The sequence below is a fragment of the Drosophila pseudoobscura genome, chromosome X (genome assembly GCF_009870125.1).
Source record: "Drosophila pseudoobscura strain MV-25-SWS-2005 chromosome X, UCI_Dpse_MV25, whole genome shotgun sequence".
Lineage (NCBI taxonomy): Eukaryota > Metazoa > Arthropoda > Insecta > Diptera > Drosophilidae > Drosophila > Drosophila pseudoobscura.
The window spans coordinates 37,687,840-37,711,269 of record NC_046683.1 but is presented as its reverse complement, the minus strand read 5'-3'; the positions used below and the strand labels follow the sequence as shown (position 1 = coordinate 37,711,269).

General features: G+C 42.2%; 3 protein-coding genes and 1 long non-coding RNA gene across 7 annotated transcripts; 2 read left to right on the top strand and 2 right to left on the bottom strand.

Annotated features, from left to right (window-relative positions):
- Positions 1 to 944: 944 nt before the first annotated feature.
- On the bottom strand, positions 945 to 6,300 carry LOC6901005 (uncharacterized). Of its 4 annotated transcripts, none has more exons than XM_033381763.1 (5): positions 5,977 to 6,300; positions 5,034 to 5,634; positions 4,363 to 4,523; positions 3,500 to 3,692; positions 945 to 3,430 (listed from the first exon to the last, which is right to left on the bottom strand). In XM_033381763.1, exons 2-5 carry the CDS (start codon positions 5,139 to 5,141, stop codon positions 1,748 to 1,750), a joined length of 2,145 nt encoding a protein of 714 aa, XP_033237654.1. In that variant the 5' UTR covers positions 5,142 to 5,634; positions 5,977 to 6,300; the 3' UTR covers positions 945 to 1,747. The 4 variants fall into 4 exon arrangements, with proteins under 4 accessions (XP_033237654.1, XP_033237655.1, XP_002134632.3 ...); XM_033381764.1 differs by having other exon boundaries at positions 5,034 to 5,631; XM_002134596.3 differs by having other exon boundaries at positions 5,034 to 5,610.
- Positions 6,301 to 8,487: 2,187 nt separating this feature from the next.
- On the bottom strand, positions 8,488 to 9,825 carry LOC4814205 (ribonuclease H2 subunit B). The gene is made up of 2 exons (XM_001354287.4): positions 9,307 to 9,825; positions 8,488 to 9,235 (listed from the first exon to the last, which is right to left on the bottom strand). Exons 1-2 carry the CDS (start codon positions 9,665 to 9,667, stop codon positions 8,574 to 8,576), a joined length of 1,023 nt encoding a protein of 340 aa, XP_001354323.3. The 5' UTR covers positions 9,668 to 9,825; the 3' UTR covers positions 8,488 to 8,573.
- A 566-nt stretch (positions 9,826 to 10,391) lies between these two features.
- On the top strand, positions 10,392 to 11,313 carry LOC26533352 (uncharacterized). Its single transcript, XR_001453019.2, has 2 exons — positions 10,392 to 10,602; positions 10,661 to 11,313. It is a non-coding gene; the product is annotated as an uncharacterized lncRNA (long non-coding RNA).
- Positions 11,314 to 11,684: 371 nt separating this feature from the next.
- On the top strand, positions 11,685 to 14,985 carry DNAlig4 (DNA ligase 4). Its single transcript, XM_001354286.4, has 5 exons — positions 11,685 to 12,067; positions 12,129 to 12,293; positions 12,372 to 13,285; positions 13,369 to 13,821; positions 13,887 to 14,985. Exons 1-5 carry the CDS (start codon positions 11,761 to 11,763, stop codon positions 14,796 to 14,798), a joined length of 2,751 nt encoding a protein of 916 aa, XP_001354322.3. The 5' UTR covers positions 11,685 to 11,760; the 3' UTR covers positions 14,799 to 14,985.
- The last annotated feature ends 8,445 nt before the right edge of the window (positions 14,986 to 23,430 follow it).

Sequence of the window (23,430 nt, the reverse complement as noted above, 5' to 3'; positions counted from 1 at the left end):
GATATAGTCGCTGGTGGTCCGATTCTTATCAAATTCATTTTGATAAAATGAGAGCTTCGAATGGGGTCGGATCTGACGAAGCGCAGAGCTACATAGAACCTTGTAAGAGGATAAGTCCAGCAGTAAATATATCCCTTTATATATAACTACTCGCACAATTGCATCTCCCAGATTAAACAATATTTACTTTCTATAAGACTTGAGCCCGAATCAGGTATGACATTTTAAAATATCATTTGTCCCGATATTAACAGACTTTGTTTTTTTTTTTGGAATTCCTTTGTTTATTGTATTATTTTTCATTTTTGTATAGTTTCCTTAAAATGGTTTGTTTTCGTTTGCTTTACAACAATTCACTTGCTTTTGGAGATTTATGCATTGAACGCTTTCAGTTCGCTTTGCTAGTTAATTAATTATGTATGTATGTATATATGTGTATGTACGTATGTACGATCATACATACAATGAAACTGGATTTATGAGTAATAAGCTAGTCAAACGATTGATAAAAGAGACCCGAACGAAACCGCCGAAGGAAACTGAAGTGCCAAATGACAATGGACTGTAAAATTCCCCTTAATCTACTTCTATGTAGTGTTATGCATATTGTAATGTATATAGTATCTAATGCTTAAGCAGATTTTTAAATATTGCCTTGTCCATTGGATTGTTCTATGTCTGTAGATTCGTTTCTCTGCTTCTCAACAATCATATTATCTTCTGTATTTTATTTTTGATTTTTCATCATCCTACGATCCTAAGATCCTACGATCCTTCGCTTGCTTGTAGTTTATTTAACTGAAAAGGCACTGCTGCACTCAAACGATTCCCCTGCGCCCCAGATCTTGTTCGCTTAGTGTTTATTTATTTTTGGTTTTGTTATTATCTTTCTCTTTAATATCCAACCGAATGCCTACACAGTTTTACATAAATACATATGTACATACATATCTCAAAGCATTTAGAATATAATTATTTCTTCAAGCAGTCCCCTATTAGTACAATATGTGTCTCTCTTCGTTTTTCGGCTTGTTCTTTTTGTTTGTGTTCGATTTGAACGAGCTCTTAAAATGTAATTACAAAACTTTTGTAGGCGATCAATTTTTGTTCTTTCTTTGGGATTGGTTCAATCCGAGAGCTAGAATATACCTACTAGATCCGTTTAAATCTTTTGTGCAATTTTTCGCAGTTCAACATTTCAGCATTTTAAAATATACATATATAAATTAATAAACAATTAGTTTTTGTTATTTCTTAGCTTTGAATAAATTGAGGATTTGTTGTAAAACGAAAGACACTTGAATTCGAAGACATTATTTGAACATATAAGTATATAAGTATTCGGTTTGTTGAAAAATATTTTTTTTTTTATTGAAAAAAATAACATTTTCTGAGAAACTTGCAGACGAACGTATGTTTCGTCATAAATTATCGATGTTTAAAGATCCTTAACTATGTGTAACGCACCTAATTTCGGGACTCATTACTGGAATCCATCCTTACTGGTTTCCCACCGCATTTTGAACGGTTTTCAGACTAAAAGCGTGTTTCAACCTCAAGCCGCCAGTGCCGGAAAATTCACTAAGCGCTTTCCCCACTCAGATACCGAATGAGATTCAACATCAGTATCTGAATCCGAACCCGAACCCGAACCCGAATCGTATAAAAGCTTAATACTAGGGAGAACCGAATCTTGAGCTACAACAAAATCTACAAACTGACTCTGATCTTCTGCCCTTGCTTAATATTATTCAATCTGCCCATTCCGCCGACGCTGCCCATGTCGATGGTGGCGATGCGGCTGACGATGCGCCAGTCGTCGATGATCTTGGGCCTCAGCTTCTGTCTCCGTCTCCGTCTCAATGTCTAAGTCCTCGTTGTCATCGTCAATGGTATCCTCATCGTGCTCGTTGAGCAACAGCGGGCTGTCGTCGCCCAGCCGATTGGGAGGCAGGGCGCTTCCCGGCGTAGTGGGTGCCGAGCGCGTGATCCAGCCCTTGCGGGCCACGCGCCCTCGGTTCACAAAGAAACTGGCACCACTGACCACGCTGCTGACGGGGCTCTTCAGCAAACAGCGCTGTGCTGTTCCAGTCGACATTCCCATTCCTGGTCCCATGGCGGCCATCGGTATATACAAGGCCTTATTGGGAGGTGGCGGCGCCTTGTTCGAGCCAAATAACTTTTTACTCTTTCCAGAGGCGGAAGCGTAGACTGCACTGGAGCCGGAGGCAGAGGTCGTCATCGCTGTGGGCTGCGGGGCCTGCGAAGATGAGGGTGTGGATAGCGTGTGCTGTAGCCGTGGCTTCGCTCCCGTTCCCGTCCCGCTCAACAGGAGATGTTCGTAGCTGACGCCCGCCTGCAATTGTCGAATCTGGTCGAGAATCTCGCGTACCTCCCCGGTTGGACTGGTGGCCTGTGGCGGTGAGACCGGTGTCCCGATGTTGGCCAGACTACTCACTCCCGACGCCGTGCTGGCAGTGCCAACTGGCCCCAGACCTGAGGTGGGGTCCCGGTCCCCCATTCCGACTGGCATGCTGGAGTGCTGGCAGCAATTCTCCAGGCTGTGAAGGGGATTAGGTTGGATGCAGCCATTGCTGAAGATCACCGGTGTGCCGCCACCGCCTCCGACTGCCAGGCTGCACAGGGAAGCAGCCTGTGTGGCGGCTACACTGTCAATGCTGGGGCCTCCTCCGTGGGCCATTCCTGCGCCTGCTGCTCCACCTAGGCCTGCCACACAGCTGTTGTTCACGAAGATATCACTGAGGCTGCTGCTGCTGTTGGCCATATAGCGGAAGTGCTGGTCGCTCTGCGACTGTAGGTAGCCCACACCAGCCCCGGTACCACTGACCAGGCCACTGACTCCCTCCTCGTGTGAGCCATGCAGCCGCGTACTGTACATGGCCGCTCCACCACCGCCAGTGCCACTGCCCAGGGCCACCGTAGCATAATGTTGGGCCTGGGCTTGGGCCTGCGCTTGAGCATGTGCCCGGGACTGGGATTGAATAGCCCCTGTCTGACGTGGCAGGTACATATCCGGCTCCACCAACTGGGATGCAGAGCGTGGCAGACCATACTGGTGGGCTGCGGGAAGCGGTGGCGGCCCCAGCGGCAGCTGTAGTGCTCCCGGATGATCCGCATTGCGGGTGCCATGACCATGGGCATGCGCCAGGTAGTGGTGGAGGCCCAGCTCCGGACTGGCTGCCCGGGAATATGGCGGCGGAACCATGGTGTTCGCCTCGTTTGCATTGCAGATGAAGCTGGAGCTGAGCGAGTCCACAGTGCTGGCGGCGCTCAACGAGCCAGCCGGACGCACAATGTAGTTCCGGAAGTACTGGACCATGAGGTAACTGGAGCTGCTGTTGCCGTTGCCCTTGCCGTTGTCGCTGTTGCAGGTGAATACCAGAGGATAGAGATCCGGCTTGGACGTGACCTGCAAGAAGTAATCCAATCGAGATGTATTGCACATCATACGGTTATTTTCAGACGAAGCTTGACTCACCTCCGTATATGGTGGAGGCGGGTGGTGGAACGAATTACAGCGACTGTACTGCGGAGGGGCATAGCAGGATCCGGCCGAGTCGCCCTCGGACTGGGTGTGATGCTCGTTGAAGCCCCAGCCACACAGAGTGCGGCGCTTCTTCCACAACGAGTACGCACAGAGTATGGCCAAGATGATGGCGACCACGACGCACCTGTAACGATATATCAGCAATCAGCATTACGGATTGGGCATGGTTCCGTCCCTGTTGAATGCTCCGCTAGGCTATCCTCTGCTCACTGCTCAGTCTGCAGCTGGCGCGACTGGATGAAGAAGCCCATGGCCGTGCCCGTGTCCGTGCCCGTGTCATGCAACGGCTATTATCGAATTCCAACTAAATTTTTAAGGGCCTCTGGCTGTCTTTTTGGCGACTCGAGATTGGATTATGTGAGCAAAAGAGCTCGCTGTGGCCCAGCGGGGTCCGAATTAGGTTGCATCAGCACACAGAGAGCAGAGTGTTGTGTGTCTCATTAGTTGGCATTGCCATTTCCGTACCTCCTTCTCTCTGGGGAGGGGGAGTGGGCCTGCTGTCTTGCATAAGCCTCTCGACTTGACTTGACGCAAGCCGGCACTGGGCACCGTCGACGTTGCTGCCAATAATAATAATAACTCGCATGCCACACAATGCCAATCGGCCAGAACAAAACCCCCTCTCACCCCAGCGCCCGCACCAAAAAACAAAAAATTACACTCCACACGGCGAGGCCATGTGCACAGGCCTCATGGGAGCAGGAGCAGGAGCAGCAGAAGCAGGAGCAGCAGCAGGAGCAGCAACAGAGCACCAGAGCAACAGAGCTGCAGGTAACGGGCGTCGCAGGACTTACCAGAAGAACCAGTGGCTGATGAAGAAGAGATTAAGGACGTGCTCCGAGGGCGGGGGCAATGGTCGGGGTCCGCCCTGGTAGGCGGGACAACAGCCCTGGGTGCAGCAGTCGCGGGGCAGTGAACAGATGTGTCCGCCTTCGCACAAAAACCGAGCCGTCACCTGTAAATTATAGAAATTAGTTTTCTGTCGAGACAAGGTGAACGGATCAAGCAGTAAAATAGAAAAACGAACAAAGCAAAAGCAAAAGCTAAAACAAAAGCAGAAAGGTATGAACGATTATGAAAATATCATTGTCAATATCGCCGTTGAAATTCCATAAACAAAAAGACATCTCCTCTTGTATGTACATATGTACATATGTACATGTAGTGCATGTAGTACATAGTGTTCTCAGTTATAGGTTGACCTGCAGTGTAGTTGGGGCCTAAGTGTTTGTCCTTCTAGGAAGTAAAGCATTCAAACATGATGTACATATGTATTTACACCTGAACATACATACATTTACAGCATGCATAAATGATAATCAGAATAATACATATATGTACATACATACATATGTACATATGTATAGAATGTATGTACAATGTACATATTTTGTAATCATATTGTATTAAGTAGTATTAGAATACAAATGAAGTCCGTGCAACATTACGGCAGTTAACAACTTACATGCAGGGGGAGCAGGCCCACCGCCAAGAGGACCAACTTCAGCACCAACAACGGGCATGAGGATGCATATGAGGAGGAGGAGGAGAGCAGCGAAGCGTAAAGCCACATGGTACTCCCAGCTCTTTCGCTGCCCGGACTGGCGCCAAATGTCCGCTCAATGCGAAGGGGAGGAGAAGGGAGGATGATGGAGATAGGTGGTAGGTGGTGGTTGGTGGTTGGTGGCAGCCTCCGTTCTCCGTTCAGCCTCGTGTGTGATTTGTTCCTTTGTTTTGCTTTCGTTTCTGCTTTCTCTCTGCTACTGCTGCTTCTCTGCTGCTGATATTTGTGTCACATTATGTTCTTGTTGTTTTTGTTTTATTTTGTCGCTGCTGATGCCTTGCTCAATGCACACACACACACACACGCGCGCAACCGTACACACACTATCTCGCACAGACACATGTACACGCGCGGTGCTACATAGCAGGGCGTTTTGTTTTGTCCTTGACAGACAACAATGCAATTTACCGTTGCATGCTTTTGTGCTCTGAGTTTTGTTTTACTTTACTATTTTTCTGGTTTTTTCTGGTCTGGTATTCTGTGAATGATACAAATGTATCTACTTATGTCCATACATACATATGTACATACATACATACAAATATATATACTGTTTATTGCCTATTATGTACATATGCACACAACCTTAGGCATACCCAAACGCAAATACATTCTATGTACATCTGTATGTACATATGTATGTAGCTTAACGACGCCAAGAAAATTTTCTTTTCGTGTGACGCCACTTTTATTATTCATATACATACATATGTGTGCACATACACATATGTACATATGTTCCCAGTCTCTAGATTTAATTATTTCAATCTCGTCACTTTTTTTGGGAAATCATTGACAAATTACGATGTTTGTCAGCACAAAAAAAATTAATAGCTATATGTACTTCATTGCAATTGTTGGTTCCCTGGAAATCTCCCGCGCCTCATCCTCGAGGCATACACAATAACAGAAGCAGGAGCTGGGACAGAGACAGAGACAGCGAGCGAGAGCGAGATTTAGAGCAGGAGCATCAGTGGAATTTACAGTTTTCCGGACCGAACGAACATCCAACGTGGGAGCGAGAATCCTAAAACTGAACAAACGGGCAGCAAACGGTAGCACTAACACTGTAATAGGATTCCAACAGAGCCAGCTCCTTTGGACAGGCAATACGATTGTCGCCCAGCGTGGCAACCCTCTGGCAACAGCTGTTTAACCACTTTTTCAAAGGAGCGTAAAATTAAATCATACAACAAATTTGTATACATTTATTATTTGTTGATTCTGTTCAATATGTGTGAAGACTTACATATGTATGTACAGAATGAATAGAAGATCAGAGGCTTATGTGAAAGACAATTATTTTAGAAACAAGGAATTTAAGTTTTAAGCCACTGGAAAATAGAACCATGACCAACATGGAAATACGTTCTTCTATATGAAGCAAGAGTTCGTTTGTTTACAGGAAATGAGTCTAATAGGAAACGACCTGTATCTATGAGTTCATCGTCGCTATCGTCGTACAAAACAGGACCTCGACATGGAGATACCTCCCCAAGCAAAAACTTTGCAGCATATCTTTTTTCAGTATCCTACCTGGATAACCCATTCACCATCTGTCTGTCCATTGCTCTTGATAAGCACCAAGATAGGAGAGACTATAAAAGCTAGAGAAACTAAATTCTATATGCAGACTGTAATTTCACACTGTTGCAAGTTTCTTTCAAAATTTAGACTAAAAAATACCTGTGCCATCCAAATTTGTAATATCTCTATCTATATGACTATATCTACCAGATTGCAGAATCTGGATCAGATCAGATCAGATCATTATTATAGCCAGAACGAAGAAAAACATTTGCCTTTCATTTTCTCTCCCAAAGAATTACATATGTAACATACATACATATATGTTAAGACCTTAAAAGAAAATTCTAGACATTTGTGAGCTGAGTTGTAAACATCGGAGCTGCGGGTGGTAATGTTAAATGTAAATGTAACGAAATAAAATCCAAAAATGGTACAGCATTTCTGTTAAATGTAAAAATAAACTTAACTTGAAAGTCGTCTTCATAAAAAATATTTTGTTATGCATTTTTTGTTTTAATTAATGTTGAATCAGCAATCTTTAGTAATTACTATCGTTCTATTGTTTATTATAACTGAATTAAGACGGGATGGCATGGAATCACCTAGTGGTTTAACAATGGATGAATTGATATTTGCCCATTATCGCTGTACTTTTAGTTAGCTGGCTTTCCCAAACTGTCTTCCCTTCTTAAACATTTTATCAGAGAGGATACCACAGAAGTATGGTTCGGACTTAATATTTAAAATATGCTTTTTTCTGCCTGTATAGAAAACATAGAATACACCGAAAACCAACGCATAATCCTTTTGAACAGTCAAGTCATCGCCATACAACTGGCCAGCAAACTCAGTTACATATGATACATTTCTTCATTCATTATCGTTTAGAAGAAGCATAAAGGGGTCTTTCATCTGTAGTTGAACGCAGCCTATATCACCAAAGTTCTACCGCCAAAACCTCACTTCAAAAAGGATGGTCAGTAGGTGAAATGGGGAGGAGTGTAACGGAGTGTCAGAATTAACATAAGAACATTACTATCGGTCCCGCTCGCTCGCCCCCCCCCCCACCTTCACGCATTAACCAACACATCAATCTGTCCCTGCTGCGAAACGAAAAAGACAGAGAGAGAGCATATGGCATTAATCGGCTCCAAAACTAAGTCTCTATGTATGCATGTATACTGTATCAGTAACATAGCCCTGGGGAATCAAAGCGGTCAATTGACCATCTCGAACTAGTTCCGTGCAACTAATTACGCGGGAAGCGAACCTCGACCATGTCTTCGTCGACTATAATGTAATAGTTCTGCAACTAGTTACGCGGGAAGCGAACGACGACCAGTCTGAACAGATACGAAATATGGAGCAGCATCGACTTGTTTTCGAAATCGCCAAATAACCATGGAAAAAAGTACATAAGCAAAATTAATTTTTATTTATTTATTATAACTAGTTCCAGATGGACTACCAGTAGTTATTTGGGAATTAGCTACTGGCGTTAGCATCTAGCTACCGGTAAACGAACGGGAGCCAGGGATGGTTTCGCCCTAGGACATGCATTTGCTAAATTCTCCGATGAAATACATTCTCGGTAGTGGATCTGTCACCAGCGAGGTGAGAATGGCTAGGTGGCTAGTGCGGCACCGGTTCCGAGCCGGCCAGATGCCGGCTACTGCAGATTACGGACTAAGTAACGGGTATGAGTGCTATCCCTTTTCGACTCATGATAGAAAGTTTGATTATTTGCTGTAGTCGGAATGCCGAGTTACGCATTTTTTTCGCCTAGTGCTTACCAAGAACCTAACTAATGCCCGTCTCAAACAAGTCCAAGTATAATCAAGTTTATGAAGCATATTTAAAAAATTTAAATATGAAAAAGATACATTTAATCTAAAGTCTAAAGAGAAACGTCTAATTAACTTTGAAGAAGGATGCAATGCTCTTGGTACCTTTCGCTCCTTTCGCCAGAGCCTTCTCTTTGGCCGTCATGCTACGCTCCTTAAGCGGTTCCATAGTGGGTGGGGACGTTATACAATCCTTACCGTTGTCGCTGTCCAGCAAACCACTGAGCTTCAGCTTGGATGCGGCATCGCTGTCATGGCTATTCAGTTTAATTTTTTTGCTGTTGCTGCCCTCCAGTCCCACCTGTGACTTTCGCTTCTGAGCTGCGGTTTTCTCCTCAACTATAGCCTGAATCTCGCTAGGTATATGTAGATAGCCGATCAGTTGATCGTGCAGGTCGGAATCCAGGTAGCGGCCAACAATGTCACAGGCCATACGTCCATAGTCCATCTCGCTGACAACATTGTCTGACAGCTTTTCGCTTCGAACAAAGTTCTGTGATTGAGCACTGTGGCCGCAGTGGATCTGCTTTTGTTTCAGAATCTCTGCCACATGTCGTGTCTTGAGGGCCAGCCAGGCGAGCGTCCGCTCCTGATTGTATTTGTAGAAGGTCAAGTCTCCAGACGTCTTAACATCGGCCACACACTTAAGACCGTTGGAGTCAATGAACTGCGTTAGGAAGCGACTCGTGCTGGCTTCGTGTACAGCAATATTATCCAACGACATTGCTCCTGGTTGGGTTTAGATCAAAAGTAAAAATAATTGCGATGGAAGGCGATCTGCCAAATCTAGACATACTTACTCTGCGCACAGTGTTTCCTCAAGTGGTGTATCGCCAGCAGTGTTGTATCCATGGGCATGGTCATATAGACTCTGCCATTGGCGCATATCTCGCTGTTGATTAGCCAGCTGCGTCGCGGCTCCGCATATTCCAGCAGCTCCATAATTTGGCCATCTGGGTTTGTTAGAAACAATGCATCTTTTCCCTTGCCAGGATGGTAGAAGCGATCCAAGCGAAGCAGCTGATTATCATCCGGTAGTATCTTTTCGGATATGTAGAGCACTTTCTTTAATCCAGCCACGGTCGACTTTTTCGCAGCCGTATCTATATTTGCGTCTGGATCTGGCTTTGGTTTTGCTGATCGCGTTGTCTTTTTACTCATTTTCAAATAACTAATTGGTTCGTAGGACTGCAGTTAAAGTGGTTTTGAGTTGACGCGTTCCGCTAAAGAGATTATACAAATTGCCAGGCAATGAATAAAGTAAACTAAAAACAATCTCCCGCGTTTGCTAGAGATGCAGAACTATCGACTGCCATAATCGATAGGTGTACATTTTTTTAATATCTGTAATAACCAGGGACTGTGAAAAACGATTTTTTTTAATATTATACCCTAGAAAAAATGATTCTTTATTTTTGAAAAACCTCTGTATTGACGCCATGATTTTTAATTTCTGATTTTTTACGGTTTTCTTCAATAACAAAAGACAACAAAATTTAACTTTTTTCCGCTGTAAACCAAACGACTTTTTCTGTTACATGTTAACTGATTTTTGTTGTTGTTAAATGCTTTAAAACTATTTTGTAGTCATGTTTTTTCAGATTGTGCTTCTTTTTTCACATAGCTTAAGTATCTTAAGACTGGTTATAGTGAACTGTGCAACTCTGAAAAGCTGATAAGTGCATCTGTAAATCAAACCAAAGCTTTTGTCCCATATGCTTACCGTCTGGGAAACATTAATCTTTAAAATTAAAAATTAATAATATTTGCGTTATATTTACATAAATTGACTTTTAAAACTCGAGAAAAAATATCACACTTTTGTATTTTCAACAGTTTTGAACTTTAAAGTGTTTTTTTGCGAAGGAACGTAACGGAATTTAACGGCAAAATACGACATTTGAAGATTTGGTCAAACGGCTGCAGCTTAACCTTACGTATACAAAAAAAATGAAAACACATGAAACATTTTGTTTTACTTTTCACGACTTATCAAAGTAAAAATTTTTGAAAAATACCAAACCGTAAAAAATAGAAAATCATTAAAAAATTGTAGAGCCCCAAATCTATTCGAAAAAGTCGGTTTGGTTTACAAGGTAAGTGTGGTGTTTCATAGTTTAATCTGCAATGTAAGGCTGACTCTCTTTTTTACAGCTACTCCCGCTTCAAGTATAGTTTCTAACTGCTAAAAGTAACGGTAAAGCCTAAAAGCAGCAACATTTTCCATCGATTTTGCTCGAAACACAGTTAAAGGCCAAATGACAAAAATACACCAGAAACAATGCAAAATGGAGAGAACAGAAACTGGTGGGGACGATTTCAATATATACATATGTTGTTTCTTTGTACTTTATTATTTTGGTGCCATTGAAGAAACAAATACACGCAGGTTGAAGTGGAGTACGGAGATGAAAACTCTTTTTATGAGTATTTGGTATGTTAACATTGTGGATTTTCGGAGAGCCTGCAAGAATTCCGTTAATGTCGACCAGGACAGAGCCAACCGAAGCTCTAGTATTCTTTCTGCAACCAAGACGCTGCACCAAAACAGATTAAACTGGAAAATCTTCTGGAAATTGTTCGGGCAAAGCTTGAAGTCAAAAAGGAGTAGCTGAAATTACAGGATGAGCACCAGGAAACAACTCGAGAGATATCCCAGAAAATTGCAAGCAATCAAGGCCAACCCAACTTCCACACGGAGTTGCTGCAATGTTAAAGGGATTCCAAAGAGTAACGTTTATTATTATTATTATTATCGAAAGAAATCTACATAAATCCTTTTTAAAAATAAATTAATAGTTTTCGAGAATTCCATTCCGTTTCGCAGATTTTTTCGTTTTATTAGATTAAGCCAAAGTCGACTTCTATTTCGCGTACGCTCGCGACCCATGTTTATTTCTATCATTATGAAAACTAAAATTCGATGAACCCCATCTTTTGTACTAAACATAGGCTAACAAAGTAGTATCGAACCACAAAAAAAAGGGCGCAAAATTTTATTTTCTTTCTTTTTTTTCTTTTTTGTACATCAAAAGGGTACGTTCGTCCGCGACCGTCGGTTTTGTTATTAATAATATTATTTATTAATAAAAACTGTTTCTAACGGTATATTTTTAAAATGAGACGGTATATTTTGGTTTATTTCTGAGGGTCGGACGGTATATTTTAACGATAAATCCGCGGTCACACTGTTACCAATACGCACAGCTGTGCGGTTGATGGTGAAATAAATATTTTGCTTCTATTCTGACACAATGGATATAGCCACAACCGTAAAGTTTCGTGATGTCTGCGAGCTGTTCGAAAAGGTTAAGGCGGCAAAGAAAGTTCAAGACAAAGAGGATGTGCTGAGAAGCTACTATGAGTCGTTCTGCCGACATCGGGAGGCATTTCGTCAGGCGGCTGGCTTAACGGACGAGCAGAGTGAGAATGGCTCCAGCAGCTTCCACTCGGTCCTGCGTCTCCTGTTGCCCAGTGCAGACACTAGAAGGGACAACTATGGCCTGCAAATAACAGCTCTGGGCCGTCTCTACACCAGAGTGCTCCAGCTAACCAGGGACTGTGGGTGGTCACGTCAGAAAATCAGTTTTAGAATATTATTGCTAACTTTTACCACCTGCAGCTCGCGATGCCATAATGCTGCAGCATCGTACTGGCTCCTCGTTTCGGGACTACGGAGATGTGGTCTATGCCGTACTTGTGTCCCGTTGCTTTAATCCGCCAAGCGATCTGCGTCTCAACGCCATCCACGAAATGCTAGATACAATTGCCAATGAAGATACATCAGGTGGGTGTGGGAAAATGGCCGGGTGCCCTTGTTTGCCTATATGCGCGCGCTAAAATGCATTATTCGTGTTCCGCACAGTTAAGGAAGAGGAACTGATACGCTTCACAGAACAAGCCTCGGCCAGGGAGCAGAAGTGGCTAATCCGAATTCTCCTAAAGTCCCTGGGATTGGGCATAGGGGAGCAGCGCATTTTCGGAGTTCTGCATCCGAATGCTAAGGACATTTACCAGCGTTGCTCAGATCTAAGTCACGTCTGTAATTTAGTTGCCGATAAGGTATCTGACCTGAAAGTCAGCGACACGAAGATCACAGGCAACAGCCACCCATCAACTGTTAATCTGAACGCAGTCATAAGGCCCTTCCATCAGATCCGTCCCATGCTTTGCGAGCGTTTTCCCGGCGACATTCAGGAGCTTATGCAATCCGACGTTCTCTATCTGGAGACCAAAATGGATGGCGAGCGTTTCCAGCTGCATATTGATCGCGGTCGATTCATGTACCTTTCCCGAAACGGAGTGGACTATTCTAACAATTTTGGCGAAAGCTATAGCCGGGGAACGTTGACGCCACAATTGCGTGGTCTGTTGCCGCTCGGCCTACAGACGATCATCCTCGATGGCGAGATGATGGTTTGGGACACCAACCAAAAGAGGTATCGCGAAAAGGGCGAGAACACGGATGTAAAAAATCTAAAGCCCGATCGAAGCTGGCGGCCTTGTTTTGTGGTCTACGATCTACTGTACTTCAATGGCCAGAGTCTGCTCGATTTGACATACATCCAGCGATCCTACAAGCTCCAAAAGTTGATCGGCGAACAGCAAGGAGTGCTGCAGCTGATGCGCGGTACCAAGATTGGCTCAATCGAGGAATTCAACAAACTCTTCCAGCAAGCCCTTGACTCCAATGCCGAAGGCATTGTTCTAAAAAAGCAGAGCTCCATCTACCAGCCGGGAGTTCGAGTCGGCGGGGGATGGTACAAGGATAAGGCAGATGTGAGTCCACCACATGCCATATTTCCTCCTTCCTCCTTTCGTATGCAGAGTATATTATATCTTGTTTTGTTTAAAATCAACAGTACATCAAGGGTCTCATAACCGAATTCGATGTTCTCATCATTGGAGGCTTTTATAATCGCAAGCGCACATTTATCGATTCGTTTCTACTAGGCGTTCTCCAGCCAATGGCTAATAGCGACAGTCGTCATGAGGTTTACAGCATTGGTTGCGTTACCAATAATACGAGACAAGCAGTGGTGCTGAATCATACGCTGAGGCCACACTGGCACGATACCACCAAGGAGCCGCCGCCACTATGGTACCATTACATGGCTAACGAAAAGATTGGCTCCCCGGATCTGTGGATCGATCCACACAATTCGATTATCTTGCAGGTTAAGGCGGCGGATTTGACACCCAATAGTGCCTTCTATACGCCCAAAGCTTTGCACTTTCCACGCATCGAACTGAAGCGCGACGATAAGGCCTGGAATGAATGCATGACGCTACAGGAGTTTAACCAGCTGTGTGAGGTAAAGGGCCAAGTAAATAAGTATGGTTATCATATCTAGTCACTTTATCTAATTTTTCTTTCCAGGGCTCTGGTCCGATCAAGAAACTGAACAAGCGTCACCTGTGTTTGGATGATTTGACCACGAAACGAAAACGTCTACGCATGACGCCCGCAGAGCGCAGGCGTCTAGGTCTGGCCATATACGAGAAGCGCTACGATGTCGGGACGAGTTCTAGCTGCACAAAACTTTTCGAAGGCCTTAGTTTCTGCATCTTGAGTGGTGCGCCAGGCCAGAGCAAGCACAAACTGCAAGAATTGGCAGCCAAGAATGGTGGCTGCATTGTGGAGAATCCGCTGCCCAACGACCCGAAATGCTTCTGTATAGCAGGAGATCAGACGTTCCTGGTAAAGCGACTAATGCAGCAGCAACCGTGCACTAGCGATATTGTGCGCATGGAGTGGCTGATACGCGTCTGTCAGGAGCAAGAGCTTGAGCTACGTCCAAAAGATTTGCTTTCGGCCACCGAGCCACTACAGGATGATTTGGCCGAATGGTTTGACAAATTAGGAGACAGCTATACAAAGGACTTTGCGAGCGTTGATGAACTGCTCGAATTACTACAGGACATCGGTAAGGAGGAGCTTGCCGTCAACCATGTGTCACAGTCCGAAATCAATGCCTTCGAAGACAAGTTGCTGGGCCAGGCCACACGAAACATATTCCGTGACTTGCATGCCTACTTCTATGATCCAAAGGGCGACGAACTGAGCAAAGTTTTGTTCCTGCAGAATGGCGGCACGCTGGCAAGCGAATCCGACCCCCAACTAAACCTTGTATTTGTATGCCTGTCTTCGGATATAGACGATAATTACTTTGAGTCGTGGCTACATAACCATTTAAGTTCGTATTCTGGCGAAGTCCTTAACTCTGCATGGATCCATCAATCGCACCGTGAACGCCGCCTTCTAAAAATGAGTTGTTTTTCGTTTAAATAGAATTTTTTTAAAAGGTTTACGCATACAATACATATGCCAGCTTGTTTTGGTCGTTGCATCGCGATGAGTGAAAGTGGAGAAAAACTTGTTAAGTGACAAACAGGTTTGTAATATTAAATAAAAATAGCTTTTTAATTGCTCATCAATATTTTCGAGCGAATACGGTTACTTGGAAGCAAAAAAAAAAGTTGCCTGCCTTTTTAATGAAAAGGAATTCCTCCGCAATTTGTAGTATAACGTAACAGTCCCAAATTATTAAAAGTTTTTTTTTATACAAAATGTATGGAATTCAAAACAAAACTTCTTGCTCTTTTTTTTAAATATTTTTAGCCTCCTTTTTAAATAAAACATTTGTGTCTTTTTTGAGACGAATTTTAATTGAAACGTAACAGTATTTTTCATCAATAGCGTTTTGTGTTTAGATAAAGTTAAGCAAGGCTCAAAAACAGAAAAATTGTAATGAAAACTTCCCACAAGTTGTGTTGATGGTATTGGCTCAACAACCAAAATGATTTCTCATGAATGTGTCGTGAAATGATTCTCAGATTTTTTAGTTTGTTTTGTAATCATTTAGAATCAAAAATCACCATAGAAGCGGTTACTGAATGTGATTTCTTCAATATAAATAACATTTTGAGCACACCTGCGATGTTTAACAGCGCGAAAAGTGTCAAATTCAAGTAATCATAAGTTTTAACACTTTAAAACAAGGATAAAACTTATAATTTATGTTGTTATTAACTTTGTAATGTATTTTTTGTGAAGTTTAATTAATAAATAAAAAAAAAAAATGTATTTATCTTGTTTTCATTTCATTTTTTCGGACATTTTTGCTTGCAAAAAAAAATTGTTTGTGTTACAATGAAATTTACATTTGTAACTTTAATCCCAAAGCTACAAAATGATGTTATAATCTTTAAAATTAGTCGACCAGAAGAACAGACATTTTCAACAGATGTAAAATTTGGAATGCAAATGTTACTATTAATTAAATGTTAATATTAAAATTACACAGTGTCATGCGTTTTTCGGAAAATTTGTGTTAAAATGTGCGTACAGATGTAACGTAACAGTTCGCGATTTTGACCACATGGCCATATTTTTAAAAAGTTTTTGTAACGCAAACAAATTGGGTTGATGGTGAGAAGTACTATATGTGAGATGCTATTGATGACATTTTCGCAAAAGGCATAATTGACTACCAGATGACACCCCCCCAAAGTTTTGTGCATGGTTGTATGTCCATGTGTATTGAACTTGCAAGAAAAAGTCCAGCCTAACTTTGTTTTGTGCAAGCAATTCTTACTGGTATTTGCTCATTTGCTTTGGATCATCGCTATCGAGCATCTTCGCCGGACGCGCACAGTCCATTTGGAAACTTGTCTGAAATACAGTGTCTCAAGTAGTGTCACTTGTGATTTCGAGGCTATCGCGTTAACTGAACCCTTTAGCCAGGGTTCTTTCGTCTCCGATTAGAACATTTTCGTTCCATGGAATTTAATTTATTGCAGTCAAAGTCCGCATTGAGCCGGCATCTACATACATATCTCTTTGAACTGCTCTTATATTTCTCCTTGGTCTGAAGCTGATGTTTCTCTCTTTGCTGCCTTGTGATGCAACAGACTTCTGGACCTATGTAGCTTTTGTCACCTCGTTAGCGCTTTTGTGCCGACTGCCTGAGGTAATCCGCATACCATCCCTTTTGCTCGATATCTGTCGATTGTGTCCGATCCAGTATCAGTACCAATTGAATGACACCAATCCGTAAGAAGTGTTTTCTAAAAACTAATGTCTTAATAAACCATTGGCTTGAATCTTCAACTCTCCCAGGTCGACTGGTGGGTTCTGTAGTTCGAGTTTCTACGCAATAGTCAATTCCTTCTATGAAATCGTTAGCTCAGCAATAAATATATGTATATGTGTATTTCTTCAATCACTGTGCCTGTATCGCCCAAGGCTCGCCAGCAATTTATTCTATCAAAAAAATAAAAAAATCTCCTGTATATCCTCTCTGTGGTAGACTTGAAGCTGCAAATAATTAACTAATTATCACGAAAAAGCACTTCATCTATACTCGTATTGCTTAACCAACCATAGAACATAGTCTTCAAATCGCAGAACACTCACATAAACACAGTAACATAACACTTGGAAGCGCGATAGCTTAACCATACTAAAACGAACCAAACGATAAAAGAGAACAAAAAATAGACACACTGCAAAAAAATGTCTCCCCAACACTGGGACATCTACTGAGCGCCTCTCCGCCGCCCCATCGCCACAGTTGCTTGAGCTGCTTAAGGATCAATTCCAAGAGCAGACCATTCAAATTGCGTCCCACGTCCGGAATCGGATCCGGATCCGGATTCGATCTGTGGTGAGGGCAAGCGTATGGGTGCAAGAGTTATAAACTTGGAGCAAGAGTTGGTTGATCGAGGCGAGCCTGGCGGCCGAACACATCGCAATGAGCACGCGTAACTACGAATCCACGGCGCTACCTACGTGGAGGGAGAAAACGTGAGAGCTCTGTGTAACAAGCCTAGCTTCAAGCTCTAGCTGAACCACCAACAAGAATTCATGACGTATTCATGGCCCGACAAACAGAAAGCTCTGATGTCGATACCGTAATTATCGTTATAATAGAAAGCGTCCGAGAGAAGATCAATCTCCTTAGAACTATTGGGGTATACCGGGCTCGACTCAGAAGCTGTTATCTATGTGAGTGGACAGCTTTTAAGGGATAACTACCAATTATTTATAGAGGCCATGCGAATGAAGAACCATAAATGCATGGATGAGCTTTTGTCGATTGCACCAGCTAACGAGTCTGCCGAGCATCTCCACTCCCTCTCTTCAACAACAACAGGTGTCTCAAATAGCTTTCGCTCTTAAGCACTTACCTACTTCTCTTTTATTTTTAATAGCTAGGTCATTGTTAGTAATATTATATTATTTATTACATACTTCTACTTATATCAATGGAACCGTTTTATACCCGATACTCAAAATGAGTATTGGGGTATATTAGATTTGTGGTAAAAGTGGATATGTGCAACGTCCAGAAGGAATCGTTTCCGACCCCATATAGAACCCCATACGCATCAATAGCCGAGTCGATTGAGACATGTCTGCCTGTCCGTCTGTCCGTCCGTCCGTCCGTCCGTCCGTCCGTCCGTCCGTCCGTCCGTCCGTCCGTCCGTCTGTCCGTCCCCTTCAGCGCCTAGTGCTCAAATACTATAAGAGCTAAGGCAACGACATTATATATCCGGACTTCTGTGATATGTCACTGCTACAAGTATATTTCAAAACTTTGACACGCCCACTTCCGCCTCCACAAAGGCGAAAATCTGTGGCATCCACAATTTCAAAGATACAAAAATAACTGAAAACGCAGAATCCTAGAGGATGACTATATCTTCTATTTATTTATTTATTTAATTAACAATTATCTGTTAATAATGGTACTTAGTTACTAAAGGCGGAAAAAGATAAGTTAAAAGTTAGCTAAATTTAAATGATTATAAATATTGCATGCAATTAGTTTAAGAGACAGTTCAGGGGATAGGGTTTGACAGAGGGAGTTATAATTATGGCATAAAACCCTAAAAGGTTCATGATCAGCATAATTAGATCTACATATGGGTAGACGGATAGGCCTAAAAGTACGGGTAGGTCTAGATGGAACGGCCAAGTCAATCTGACCCAAGAGAGTTTGGGAGTCAACAGTCCCAAGAAGGAGCTTGTGCACGAACATTACGCCATTGCATATTCTGCGATGGTGCAACGACGGCAGGTCAATAAGATTTAGCCTAGACCGGTAGGGTGGCAAGATTCTACCTGAGTCCCAGTTAAAGTTCCGAAGGGCAAAAATTAAGAATTGCTTTTGCACGGATTCAATAACAGCCTGCTGTTCTTTATACTGCGGGCTCCACACACAAGAACAATACTCCAATATAGGACGTACTAACGAGATGTACAGTTGTTTTGTAACGTACGGGTCGTCAAACTCCTTGGACCAACGCTTGATGAACGCTAAAACACCCTTAGCTTTATTTACAGTTGCAGCTATATGGGCGTTAAAACACATCTTATGATCAAAAAGGACTCCGAGGTCATTTGAACTCGAAATTCGTTCAAGGACATGATTTCCTAGAACATATGGGACAAAATGAGGAGCGCGACGATAAAATGTCATAAGTTTGCATTTGGAAAGGTTCAGAAAAAGAAGATTAGTTGAACACCACAATAGTAGTTCACTTAGATCAAGTTGAAGGCGTGTGTGCAAATACCAATCAGAGTAAGAAAGACAGATTTTGACATCATCAGCATACATTAGTGCAGTAGAGTATGTTATGACTTGAGGAAGGTCATTCACAAATAAAATGAACAGAAGCGGGCCCAGATGACTTCCCTGTGGCACACCTGAAGTAACATTTACAGTATTTGACAACACGTTAGAAAACAAAACACGTTGAGTGCGGTTAGAGAGATAGGACAAAATCCAATCTAGAAGATTCGTTGGGAACCCTAATAAAGAGAGCTTGTGAATAAGCAGAGCATGGTTCACAGAATCGAATGCCTTGCTGAAGTCAGTAAAAACTACATCCGTCTGCGAACCAATTTGAAAACCACGGTGGATTAGGTTAGAAAACTCAAGAAGGTTAGTCGATGTTGAACGATGTCTGAAAAAACCGTGTTGCGACGGAGATATCAGGCTGCAACAAAGATGTTGCAGTTGTCGGGTGACCAGGAACTCAAGAAGCTTCGGGATGGCGGAAAGCTTTGCGATACCACGATAGTTTTCAATGTTTGATCTTGAACCTTTTTTGTGAAGCGGAATGATATAGGACTCATTCCAAATTACTGGGAGACAAGACTGTTCCAAAGAGAGGTTGAAGAGAAAGGTCAAGGGTTTGCAAAGGGACTGGGCACAGTGTTTTAAGATGCAACTTGGTACCTTATCTGGACCCGCGGAAAACGATATGTCCATAGATGACAAACCTTCCAGAACAACGCTTTCCTCGAAAAAGGGCAGAAAAATGCTGTTAGCTTGAGGTAGCTGGTACGGATACGGAGTGGATGCGTTGTAAATATGAGACGAGTACGTTGTTTGGAAAAAGTTAGCGAATAAATTTGCAATACCAACAGCAGAAGCTTCTGTTTTGTTCTGGTAATGAAGGGACGGAGGAAAAACGTTTGACTTGCGCTTAGAGTTAACGAACGAATAGAATTTTTTAGGATCACTACGAAAGTTTCTACTACATTGTGAAAGGTAATGATTATAGCACTGACTATTGACGGCAAGGAACAGAGAGCGAGCGGAGGAGTATAGAGCTAAAGCCAACGTGGAGCCCGACTTCTGGTACTTTTTATAGAGCCGGGATTTATTATTTTTTAAGTATGATAAATACTTGGAGAACCAAGGAGGCTTGGACGATACAGGTACAGTGATATCAGGAACAAACGTATTTAGGGCGGAGTAAATAGAACTATAAAACGAGTCAACAGTTGCATCTATGTTCGGTAATGAATAAAGAAACGACCAATCAACACGCGAGAGATGTAGATCTAAATCGATAAAGTTTGTTTTGCGAAAACACTTTATGTGACAAGGAGCCATGGAACTGTCAACACATCCAAATTGTGTACACTCCAGTGATATCAACAAAGTTGGATGGTAAGGATCTTCAGGGAGAGATATTGGACTTGCTCTAGATACCGTAGCAAGAGAACCATCGTTAACAAAAACGAGGTCAAGAAGTCTGTCCCTCATGTTTTTAACGGCATTAATTTGGACAAGGGAACTATCCGTTAGCCCATTGATAAAGTCATTATGGCAATTGGGAAACAATAGGTTAGCGTCATCACAAGGCAGCCAAGAAAGAAATGGGAGGTTAAAGTCCCCCATGACAATAGTTCGATCATGGCACCCTAATGCAGAAACAACAATATTAATTGCTGAGAGGTGGTGTAAGTAAAGCTCAGCATCAGACCTGGGAGGAATGTAAGAGCAGGTTAAATAGAAAAATGCGGAGCCAACACGAACTTTGACTGCAACAAATTCAATTCCGTGAATGTTATTAAATGGGAATAACTCAGATGAGAAAACAGATTTAACTGCAATCAGAACCCCACCTGCAAAAGACGGGCGGTCCATTCTATAAATAGTGTAACTATCAATGAAAATTTCATGATCATTGACAGAGGAGTTAAGCCAGGTTTCGGTAAACGCGATGGCATCGAAATCAAAGGACGCGCTATTAGTATGAATTTGACGCAATTTTCCCAGCAAACTGCGAACGTTCTGATAGTGCATGGAAAAATAGTACTTCAGTTTTTTGGAGCATGTTCAGTTATTCTAGGATTCGAGTTCGAATCTTTGAGAAGGAACTCATGCACAATTGTATGCTCAGGCCATATTGACGGTTTTAGAGAACTGGATAGTAAAGAATCAGGGAGAAGAATTTTAAATGATGATATGTTGCGCTTATGTTTAAATGTAAATTTAGTCACAACTATATCAACAGGCGAGGTGTTAAGTTTAGAGGAGAGATGTTGTTTAACATCCTCTGTTGTAGCCTCAGGAATAAGACGAGAAACAAATATTGCTTTCCGAGGGACCACTGCTCTAAGTTGAAGTCCCGAGCGAGATCGAGATGGTGGAGCCACTCCTAAAAGAGATCTCGGTCCAAGGGCAGAGGAATTGGCAGCAATGGTTGTAGCAGGAATTGGAGCAGAAATTGGTGCAGGAATAGGAGCAGGAATTGGAGCAGGAGTTGGAGCAGGAATTGGAGCAGGAGTTGGCAAGACGTCGTCAGCAACCAACACACCCGCACTAGGAGCACTCACCGCGTCAGAAATGACGGCCACATTGCTCGGTGTAAAGAACTCCGGAGTGCAAGAACTTCTAGAGTGCAAGATCTAAACCAGATCGTATAATTATTATAGCCAGAATCAAGAAAACAATTTCATTCTTTCTCGCTCATCTCTCTCTAACACACAGGTTTCATGGTCGGTTTTGCCAATTGCAAAATGTTAGTTCAAGGATCTCAGAACCCATAAGAGCTAGAGCAACCAAATTTGGTATCCACACTCCTGTGATATCGGACCTTGACCGTTTGGTCTCACAATTTCGCCACACCCCCTCCCGCCCTCGAAAAGGACGAAAGTCTGAGCATCCAAAAGTCTCAGAGACTATAAAACGTATATCTCAAAATTTCAAAGGACGAAAATCTGTTGCATCCACAATATTGCAGATTCGAGAAAACTAAAAACTCATCGCCCGACGTCACGTATGACGGTATTTGGTATTTTTGGTATTTTTATAGCCATTTTTTCCTTTACCATGTCCTTCTATTAGAAGGATTAGAAAAAAAGTTTTTCATCAAAGTCTCTCTTAAAAGCCAACATAGTTTGTTAAGGAAATATGAAGTGATTTATGTGAGTGATATGATATAGTAAACAAAACACATGGAAAACTCGTACGTCCGCGACAGGTACTTTATTGAATTTAAAAGACACCAATAGAGATAATAGGATAAATTCTCAATAGAAACCTTAAAGAACTTAATAAAAAGTGTTCGATAATTGATGTACCTGATGCGACAAGTAACACGTACCGGAATACCATTCCACTCTGTGATAATAGTTTTAGCTTTGTGTGTGTCAATCAATGTGATGTCCTTGCGTGTATACTTAAGGTGAAGTCTAGTGCTGAAGGCCTCGATAAAATTAGCCCGAAATTTTTAAATATGTTACTTCTCAAGATTTTGTCCCTCATCACTTATTTATATTCGACTGTATGTTTCCGACTGTATAGAAAAAAGCGGAACCCTATCAGTGACTTTAGAGTCTAAAGTTTAGACCCATTACAATACTTCCGTTCTGTTGAATTGAAAACATTCTGACTAACAGCTTTCTACTAAACTAAAGTCAGTCGAACAAAATAATGTTGTATAAGTGCTATAACGGATATTGTAGAAGATATTCGACAGCAACTCGAAAGGAACTGGGTTAGGTTTCAAACACTTATCGACCACAGTAATACTTTCGACTCATTTAATCATTATATTCTTTGCACAAAACTGACGAACTTATTCCACTTCTCAAGGACCTGCGGTCAATTCGTTAAGTCGTATCTAACAAATAGATTGCAGGCAGTAGTATCTGGTGCGTATGATTCTACTTTTAGCGTAGGGATCAGTACCAGGCCCTTTATTGTTTTCCATATACATATGTTAATGATATACCTAGTATCTTCTTAGAATGTGAAGTATATTTATATGCCGATGACGTCCAAATTTATGAAAGTAATCCTGTTAATGAAATAAATGTGTCAATACGTATAACTAAATGCTTGGCAAAAAAGAGTGGCTTGGGAATAAATTCTAAAAAATCGAAATTTATTGTAACTTCTAAACAACTGATTGATACAAACAATCTCGTGAATGTATACATAGGCCATACACCCAAATTCTATGAAGACCATGCAGCTAATCTGGGGATAACCTTCAGCAGCAATCAGTCATGGAGTAAGCATATTATAAAGGATACTGGATGTTCATATGGTCTGTTGTGTCATCCTTCAGCGTCTAAAAATGTATGTCGTTTTGACCATGTTTCACACTTGACT